This window comes from Culex pipiens, unplaced genomic scaffold, assembly GCF_016801865.2.
Source record: "Culex pipiens pallens isolate TS unplaced genomic scaffold, TS_CPP_V2 Cpp_Un0071, whole genome shotgun sequence".
NCBI classification, from domain to species: Eukaryota; Metazoa; Arthropoda; class Insecta; order Diptera; family Culicidae; genus Culex; species Culex pipiens.
Window position 1 is genome coordinate 1 of NW_026292888.1, and position 10,128 is coordinate 10,128.

Consider the following 10,128-nt stretch of genomic DNA (forward strand, 5'->3'; position numbering starts at 1 on the left):
TACGTTTTACTTATACCCAGTCCCCCACTTTGAACTCTGGTTTCTGAAAACTCGTCCCTTTCAAAGCACATTTTTGCGATCGGGCCGTGGAACTCTGCAGACGCAAATATACAGAGAACAGTATGGTCCTTCTACATGTGAAGAGTACAGGAGAAAGGACTTGCCAAGCCATGTGGGTTTGAAACCACGACCTTCCACTCATAAAGCGAAACCTGTAACCATTAGACCACAGGAGCTCGGCTCCGTGTTAGAAGGCGTCAATGCTTGTAAAAATTCGACGATGTAGTCGGCAGGTAGAATTTGTTGGCGGTTTCGCGCGAATGCTGCAGCACAGTAAAAAAAACATGGTAAAATTACATCTAAAAAGGAGTACATCTTTTATGTCAGAAAAAAGCTTTAATTTTACCTCTTATAATGTGTAAATTTACATCTGGCAGACGCTAGGAAAAAATATCTGTAATCCTAAAAAAATATCAAACCGGCGATAGTTATATCTAGCTTACTAAGTCCGCGCCCCAACCCGCACGGCTAACTCGCCGCTGTAAAAACTGGACGATCAAAGCTAATGTACCTCTATGTACCGTATATGCAGTAAATACAGTATACAATGTACGGAGCACATAGAGCTACATTGGCTTTGATCGTCCAGTTTTCACAGCGGCGAGTTAGCCGTGCGGGTTGGGGCGCGGACTTAGTAAGCTAGATATAACTATCGCCGGTTTGATATTTTTTTAGGATTACAGATATTTTTTCCTAGCGTCTGTCAGATGTAAATTTACACATTATAAGAGGAAAAATTAAAGCTTTTTTCTGACATAAAAGATGTACTTCTTTTTAGATGTAATTTTACCATGTTTTTTTTTACTGTGAGGTATTGAAGTCTTCTAGTTGTTACATATTTCCTGTAGGTTTCCAGGTCGGTGAGGGTTTGCTTAGGTGAAATTCCAATTGTTGAGTTGTATTCCATGAAGATGTTCATAAGATGTTCAGGTTCAGGAGGCAGGCCATTGGATGCAAAAAAGACATGCATGCTGGTTAGTGTTAGTCCGTCTATGCAGACGTCCGGTTTTTGGTCCTTCAGATACGCCAAGTATAGTCTGAGATTGTCATAGACTTTCGTTTCGCGGAGTCTGGCCAGCAGGAAACGGCCATCGCCGACTGCAGACTGTTCAGTTAGGCGTACTATGGGCGGCTTCATTGGGTCCAGACAGAACATACTGTCTGTTACTTCAGGAGTTTGTGATGACGTTTTTGCTGGCTGCGGCGTGGTGGCGTTTAGAGGTGGGACGATTGGCGTTTTTTCCTTCCGGTAGGGGTTGATGGTTTCCCCTTTTCGGAAGTTGATGAAGTTTGAATTCGATGTAGTTGGAGGTTGGCCAGAAAATTCGACCCTTGCCTGGTCTAGAAGTTCCTTGTCGGACAATTTGGTTGACGAATGAGTGAAAAAGTTGCTGCTACTTGCGTTGTCCTGGTCGAATTGATTGTCCTTTAAGTTAAAATGTGGCGTACTTGGGTTTCGGCCTGCGTCAGAGTTGCAGTTGGTCTGGTGCTGTTGCCGACGAAGATGCTGATGTGATTGTTGTTGCTGCAGGTGTTGCTGTTGCCGGCGTTGCTGATGATGTTGTTGTGATTGTTGTTGTTGCTGGTGCTGAATTTGTTGACGATGTTTTCGGTTGCGGCGACGTGCTTTTTCGGCTTCCTTTTCCTGAAGACGGCGAGTCCGCTGCCTGGCGTCGAAGTCGGTCCAGTCTGGCTTCCAAATTTTTTTGCTGCCGATAAGTCGCCAGCCAGATTCGATTTCCAGTACGGTTTGTTCGTTTAATTCTTCTGCCAGTGATTTTTGCCGGACTTCAATTTCATTGTCTTGCAGTTTATTGATGGATGAAGTGAGGGCCCTCACTTCATCGTGGACTGCTAAAATTATGTCCGAGGGGCATTTTTCTTCTGAGGCAATTGTTTTAATTATGTCATCCCGGTGGGATGACGTAATTTCCTGGATACGGCAGAATGATTCAGCGAGTTTTTGATTCTGGTCCGAGGTGGTGTCTTCAAATGCTTTTCTGACTTCGTTTAAGGGGAAGTCCATTGCCGGTGCCTGTGTTAATACTGCCGAAAGTATTCGACTTGCGATTTCTGCAGATTTCTTAATTTGCACCGTCCGACAGTGTGGCCATCTCAGCGGTCGTAACATCTGGTATTTATGGCTAAGAGGACGCCGCCTCCTGACTTTTTCTGACTGAGATTTAAATTTCTATTGCCACGGAATACAAAATAATTGTTTCCAAAAATTTCTTCAGGGTGGACGCTTTCGTCCCAGTTAGTTTCAGTTCCAAGAATAATGTCGAAAGAATGTGGGAGAATGTTTAAAGAAATTTCCTTCATTTTGCCTGGGCTTTTCATGCGATTGAAATTCTGACAATAAGTTAGAATTTCATTCGCATTCTGTTGTTCCGTTGAAGAAATTTTTGGAGATATACTTAAATTATTAATAGTACTTACTGCCTCTTGCGAGGGTGTCATTTCTTCTTCCGTGTTTTTTTTTTTGTTCGATGCCACTATCCACTGCGACCAGTAATTTGATCTATTGCGGACTTGCGATTCTATTTATAGAATCACAAAGGCTTCATCTGTTATTAGGCAAATGGGACACGCACACACGCTATTGTTGAGCAAGTGCGTCGAGCGATCCAAAGCCGTAACTCTGCCGCCGAAGAGGTTTGAATGTTTTTTCCTTCCTCTTTGGCTCAGCCTTTTCCACTCTGTACTGTCCAAATGTATCGCTAGAACCGAAGTGCACATTTACGTTTTACTTATACCCAGTCCCCCACTTTGAACTCTGGTTTCTGAAAACTCGTCCCTTTCAAAGCACATTTTGAAGTTAAAATGTGGCGTACTTGGGTTTCGGCCTGCGTCAGAGTTGCAGTTGGTCTGGTGCTGTTGCCGACGAAGATGCTGATGTGATTGTTGTTGCTGCAGGTGTTGCTGTTGCCGGCGTTGCTGATGATTTTGTTGTGATTGTTGTTGTTGCTGGTGCTGAATTTGTTGACGATGTTTTCGGTTGCGGCGACGTGCTTTTTCGGCTTCCTTTTCCTGAAGACGGCGAGTCCGCTGCCTGGCGTCGAAGTCGGTCCAGTCTGGCTTCCAAATTTTTTTGCTGCCGATAAGTCGCCAGCCAGATTCGATTTCCAGTACGGTTTGTTCGTTTAATTCTTCTGCCAGTGATTTTTGCCGGACTTCAATTTCATTGTCTTGCAGTTTATTGATGGATGAAGTGAGGGCCCTCACTTCATCGTGGACTGCTAAAATTATGTCCGAGGGGCATTTTTCTTCTGAGGCAATTGTTTTAATTATGTCATCCCGGTGGGATGACGTAATTTCCTGGATACGGCAGAATGATTCAGCGAGTTTTTGATTCTGGTCCGAGGTGGTGTCTTCAAATGCTTTTCTGACTTCGTTTAAGGGGAAGTCCATTGCCGGTGCCTGTGTTAATACTGCCGAAAGTATTCGACTTGCGATTTCTCCAGATTTCTTAATTTCTTCCTGCAGGCCTATGATTTTATTATGCAGTTCATTAAGGGCTTCTTGGTTTGTCTTGTCATTGGTCTTGATGTGAGTCAAGATCATATGACTGCCTTCTAAATGATGCTGCATTATTTTTCTAATGTCGATTTCCATATGTAGGTTATTTCGACAAAGGCTGCATATAGGAAGTACATGTAGTTGCAAGTCGTCTTCGGAGCCACGCTTGACCCCAATACAGGCTGCGTGAAATTTTCGATTACAAATGCCCGAACAGTTCCAGAGGTATTGTTGGTCGAAGGGTGAAGAGCACGTCGGCAAATAGCACTGCATTTTGCTTACGTTTGTTAATAAGTGCACACGCGACGCGCGACAAAAAATAAATAAGTTTACGTTTACGTTTGTGGACTGGGTCAGTGAAGGTAAATAAAAAAAAGGTGTAGAGCGAATTCAAAAACGCGTCCGTCCGGTAAAAAGACTCAACTGCAACTGAATTTTACGCATTCTATTTACCAGTTATAGTAAAATAGTGAACTTTCCAAAAATAACCCGATTCTGAAAATGCATCAATTTTTAGGATTTTTTGGAGCATGCAATGTTTCAACGAAAAATACAAATGCTACTAGTGATGGTATTTAATTGATACTAGCAGATGCTCTTATGTGACTTTTAACATGCTTAGAGCCATCGACAACGGTTTTAAGTTATTGATTATTTTGACAGAATCACACAAAATAATAACCAAAATGGCATTTTTCACTCAAATTGCCAATTTTAACAAAATTTAAAAACTTTATTGATTGAGCGTATTTAAGAGGGACTTCTAAACGCTGCTTTTGACACATTGTTGGATAGTTTAACCTGTTTCTTTTTTGAAATATAAGGTATTTAATTAGGGTAAATATTGTTCCAAAAATACATTCATAATTGTAGACCGCCTGTACACAGTTTTGGCGAACTGCAAAAAACTATCATGATAAACATTCTAAACTAACACCATAATACACAAAAAAAATCCGATTGTTAAATACATTAAAGAATGGCACATCTTTTTCTGTGAAAATTCACATGTCTCATTTTTTATGGGCCATCCTGTAGTAACAGTCAAATATAACATCAACATTAAATAAGAAATTTAAATTCATAACACAGCAAAAGATTTTTTTGTTTTTTTTTAATGATATTGAAGCATGTTTTATTTACTACATAGCGCTTTTGATTTGTTAGGCAAAATTCTTTTCGTACACAACTACCACTACATGGTTTCGCAGATACTATTACACCGATGACCCGATGACGTAATCGATGATAATTAGGTTTTACAGCGTGACGTCATTTGACAGCTCGTGTGCACTGTATACATGGTCTTCGTCGATTGTCGACGAATTTCCCCGAACAAAATCGATGACCGCATCGAACTGTGCTAGGTCCATGTAAACAGTGCACTCCTTTCTAACCTCCAAATCGAGTTGGCGTAAAACCTAATAGCTTGTCAAAATAGTTGATGATTATTTTTTTGCTTTTTCAGCTCGAAACGAGGAAAAGGAATTGAACAACTAATTGGCGGCCATTTTTTATATCATGATTTTCAAAAGAATTCACGAAACAAGTTCAAAAATAATTATCGGAAATTAGTTTTACAGACTTCCAATGCAAATAGTAGTCGAACTTCCCCAACCGACAGAGGAATATCGCTTGAGACAGCAAGTACAGGAAATGGCAAAATTGATCAAAAAAACAATAGTAATACGAACAAAGAAGAGAGCAAAAAAACACTATCCGATCAAGTCAATGAGGGAAAATACGGTTTAATACACACAGAACTCTTCAAAACTCCCATAATACGTCCTGGCGTGCTTAGCTATAAAACAAACTATGAGGTACCAAAGGATGATGCAAATAATTATGGTGGATTAAAAGATGATGAAATTTGGCTCTCGGAAGATCATTTATTAGTTTTGAATGGTGGTTCGGTAAACAAGATAAATGAAAAGGAAAAATGGCAACCAATTGACGATTATGTGGCTCCACAAAGACAAGTTAAACTTCCAGAAAATCCTAAAATACCGCCTCCATTTCCTGTCCAGCTTGCCGATGATGCGCCAATACAGTTTATCGGAAATAATAAACTTCCGATCTACAATCCGTTTACAAACCAGACAGTTTTTCTTTTCTCAAATGAAAGAGTCCCGGACATTCAAACCGGAGATTTCGTTAAAAAAAATACTACTGCCTGGAATGGAGAGAAAAATCCACCTTCAAAATTTAATGGATATCAATACCCACCCCCTGCGCCGTTACCCATTGGAGAACCAAACAAAACGTTCTCCAACCCATTCCTAAATCTTCCAGCACTACCACCTTTGCCAACTGGTTCAATTGATGAAAAAAATAGTACAGATATTGACGAGGAAGATAATTCTTTGTATTATCCTCCTCCGTATAGTTTTGAATATGAAAGCAATTATACCAACCCAGTGTCGCCTGGGCCACTAGTGCCAGGCATAATTTTACCACCGCCGCCAAATTTCTTCGCTCCTCTAATGGAGATGAAAATATCGATGAGCACACCTACTAATTCTAAAAAGAATGTTATCAACTCAAGCATAAATGAACGCACTAAAAATATGACTTTTTCCAAAAAAAATTCTGCGCCTATTAATACTACTCAAACAAATGTCCTAAAATATAACATAGAAATTGAAAAGGTTGTAGTAAAGTCATTCCCCTCTAACAATGATACAAAATTGATTAAATCTGTGCAACCTACTCAACCTAGGCATTTTCCAAAAATTCAGAATAAGACTAAAACACCTGCAATTCAACTACAAACCGATAATTTCGTTGAAACCCCTCCACTAATTTCATTGAATCAACAAAATGTAAAAGGTAATCCTATTTACTTTGAATATTTTGATGCTAGAACTTCTTCTGTAAGTTCTGGAAATGAATACTCCTTTACTACTACTACTAAACCATTGACATCAACAACACCTAAACATGTATATGGAACGACCACGGCTTTTACTCCAATCATCATACAAGTATCTAGCAAGCGTCCACCGAATAGAACATACATACCGAGCAAGCAAAAAGAATCATCACGCATAATACCAAATATAGAAAATCTTCGCTACAAAACTATGCATGAATTCAATAAAGAAATAGAAAACATTCGTCACACACTTCGCTTGTATAAAAATTCGGCACCACCTGTAGACAATTATCGAAAATCAAAAGCAAGACCCAACTATGAATATCCGTTTGGAATATCGCCTACTAGGGTGCCACCTCAAATCCAAACCTCTTACATTAATTCGCAATATAGTGATCAATTTCATCCGGACGTTAAGTATCAACCCTATAATGCTGGGTTAACTTATCATTCTACTCCAATTGGAGTTTCACATCACGATCGTCTTCCAACATACGATAAACCTGACTCGTACGATAATAATTTTAATCGTTATCGAAATCCTTCCTTGAACGTTGAAATAACTAGCGCAAACCCTCATTTAGATTTAACATTTCAAACAGCAAAACCCAGCACCCAACTCAACCCATGGCCCCAACCAAATTGGTTTAGGGTAGAAAAAGTTAAAGTGTTAGACATTCCCAAGCCATTAATCTCTAACAATGGAGCGAGTGGCTACAACACTAAAATATTTTTGCAAAACAAGTATTCAATTCCATCATATTCTGCACCTTCTAAACCTATTCAAGTCAGTACTTCTTATAGACAAAGTGATACAAAAAAATATGACAAATATTTACAATTGCAAACACAAGATTTGGCAAAAGACACTCTAGTTAACTATAAACATCCGTTACCTGCCATCAATTTTGATAGCGAATTATTGCCATATAACGGTCGAATATCAAAACCTCTGATTGACTACAAATTATCAGGTGATCAAGCTAGTGTTTATTATATAACTCCTCACGAGTTTAAGTACCAATAAGAGTATGCAACAACAAAAAACACTAAACGAACTATTACGGATTGTGATACATGAAAAACTGTGAGCCTTATTGATGCGGACGCTAAATCACTGTACATATTTATTTTAGAACTGAAATAAAAACAAAAAAAAATATTAGTTTCAATTCCTTAAACACGAAATCCGGCTTTAAAGCTATAATAGGGAAGGAGAGGGGAATAGAGTTATCCATGGCTTTCTACCTAAGGTACTCGCGATTGAGTGTGTAGTAGTGCGGTTGTCAAAATCGCTATCTCTGACTCTCTCACTCCACTGACATTGACATTGTTTATGTTTTGGTTTTCCTGGCACGGTCCTTTGTTCTTTTGTTATTGTTTTGGTTTTAGTGGCACGGAGTCATGCACTCACACTAATGCAAAGCAAGATGACGAGTACCTTTGATATACAGCCTTGAGAGTTTGTAACCTATAGGCAATCAAACGTCAAAATAACCCCCCACTAGAGGGCGCTCAAACTTGGGGTGATGTTTTCATTATAACCTACAGCGAGTTAATTGGTTTGAAATTTGAAATTGTTTTATTTCATCATAAAATTGACATTAATAGCAAATTATACCATTTTCAGGTAAGAAATAAATAGCTTAATTGATATAAACGAGAATATTTTAGTGATGGCCGATTTAACCTGTTCATTATCTGATTCAAAATAAGGGAATGTTTTAATCAACCAAAACATAACTAATCAATTGAGAATGTAGATTATTCAAGTGGACACATATTTTTTAAAGTCACTTCTACCATAAAAGCAAAGATCTGCCTGAAAAATTATAATTGGATTGATTTTCAAAATTAGCAATCTAACCTCATTCTCGCGTTTTCAATCCGGATCTCAGAATTTTCAATGAAAAAGGCAACTTAGCAAAAAAATCAAAAAGTCAGTCGATAGAACTTTTTATTTCTTACCTCCTGTTAACTTTATTTTATTCCAAAAGATCCATTTTCTTTTAAAAAACCTTAAAATAGTTTTCACTCCCCTTTGCACTTATCGCGCAAAAACGTAAACGTAACCTTGCACCAAAGTTCTTCTACTCGAATGTAGGTGGCGAATAGAGTTTTTAGCTTTGGTTTTGGGGGCCTATCGCTTGTACATAGTACAATCTCTGGTCACAATGCTTCGCATCATCCTGTCAAACTGAACCGTAGGGACAAGTTAGGATATTGTAATCAACCATTACACTTAAACAACATACAAAACATGGTATCCCTATTCCTAAAACGGTTAGCACGACTCACATCTCTTTGAGCAATTTTAGAAATACGCAAGAACAAAGACTTAAAATTAATAAAAGGGACTTCGTCATTTTGAATCGTCCTCATTTGCCGCTACCGACCAGAGTCCGTTACACATACTCTGGTCAAACGAAGAAATTGTGAACGTTTTGTAATTTAAAGTGCTGTGAATATCTGTTATTTGTACCCAGCATTCCTGTAGCCGGCGAAATGGTAAATTTAGTTCTTGTATTTTTGAGTCGTGTCTAATTAGTGTCTTAATTGTTAATTGTAGTGTCAGGGAGTTGGTCCCAACCCGCACCATCCAAACTAACCGTCAAGGACCGCGCTCTACGTCAACAGTGGTCGTTTGGTTGGTGGTGCAAGGAGGTAACAAAAATGTGGTAAATATCCAAAATCAAAACGTTAAAGCTAGAACAAGTTATTAGAGATGAACTCCTTTCTCAGAACCTCCAAGTTGGCAGAGCGCGCCAACCCGAGAATCTGTTAGAGCGCAATGGCGAAGGCCATCCGGTGAGTTCATTGTTACCACTGTTACACAAAGCACAAGTACTAAAACAAGCCTTAAACACTGTACAGGTTTTTTTATCCAAGACAAAGACACAAAACCAAAGACACCAAAACCGTTGCTGCGCCAGGCCTGGCCGGAGGAAGAACCTCCGACTTGACTCGACCACCGCGGGATACACTAGAACACACGAACACACACACACATGGTTAGGTTAGTTTTAAAACGACGAAAAACAATAAATTAGGACAATTAAATGCAATAAACATGACTTTTCCATAACCCAAAGCGACGATCTTTTGTGATTCTTTTTGCCAGGACAGTGTTGTCGCAGATAGGGCGGGCAATGCTGATAGAATTTCAAGAATTTGTAAATGAGCGCAAAATGTTTAGAGTTATTGCCTGTGGCCATTCGAAATGTTAGTGCCGAAATTCGAATGTTTCTAGATTCTACGAAAGACAAGACAAAATGCACACGAAGCGAGAGCCAGCGCCACTTGTAGAGTCAAAACAGATCAGTAAACTTCACTTATTTGTGTATTACACTTTTTAAAGATTACATTTTTTTCGGTAACACTCTCAACCTTTACGCGCACGATCACATCACTCAACTTTTTGTTGCTAATTTCATTAAGACTTTCGTCGAGCCAATTCTCTACGTTGAAGCCAGACTTGTCCTCCAGACCTCTTCGCCGAGCCATGCCAGACCCCGAACTCCTAAGTCCCGGGTGGACTCTTCACTGCGGCTAAGTCCCGGCGGACTCTTCACAGCGGCTAAGTCCCGGCGGACTCTTCACAGCGGCTAAGTCCCGGCGGACTGCGGCCTCCACCGCTAAGTCCGGCTGGACTGGGGCCTCTGCTACTGGTGGCT

The 10,128-nt window shown here is 39.6% G+C and overlaps 2 protein-coding genes across 5 annotated transcripts; one reads left to right on the forward strand and one right to left on the reverse strand.

Annotated features, from left to right (window-relative positions):
* Positions 1-21: 21 nt before the first annotated feature.
* LOC120427838 (dendritic arbor reduction protein 1-like) lies at positions 22-5,053 on the reverse strand. 4 transcript variants are annotated; one of them, XR_008212733.1, is made up of 2 exons: positions 1,184-5,053; positions 22-1,031 (listed from the first exon to the last, which is right to left on the reverse strand). XR_008212733.1 is itself a non-coding variant. In XM_052711520.1 (2 exons), the coding sequence occupies exons 1-2, from the start codon at positions 2,189-2,191 to the stop codon at positions 993-995; spliced, it is 1,113 nt and encodes a 370-aa protein (XP_052567480.1). In that variant the 5' UTR covers positions 2,192-5,053; the 3' UTR covers positions 696-992. The 4 variants fall into 4 exon arrangements, 3 of the variants coding, with proteins under 3 accessions (XP_052567480.1, XP_052567479.1, XP_052567481.1); XM_052711520.1 differs by having other exon boundaries at positions 696-1,097; XM_052711519.1 differs by having other exon boundaries at positions 702-3,326; positions 3,862-5,053.
* LOC120427837 (uncharacterized) lies at positions 5,043-7,616 on the forward strand (the record flags this gene model as incomplete). The annotated part of the gene is made up of 1 exon (XM_039592757.2): positions 5,043-7,616. A coding segment is annotated over one exon (2,439 nt), but the record flags the coding sequence as incomplete, so codon positions are not given.
* Positions 7,617-10,128: the final 2,512 nt, after the last annotated feature.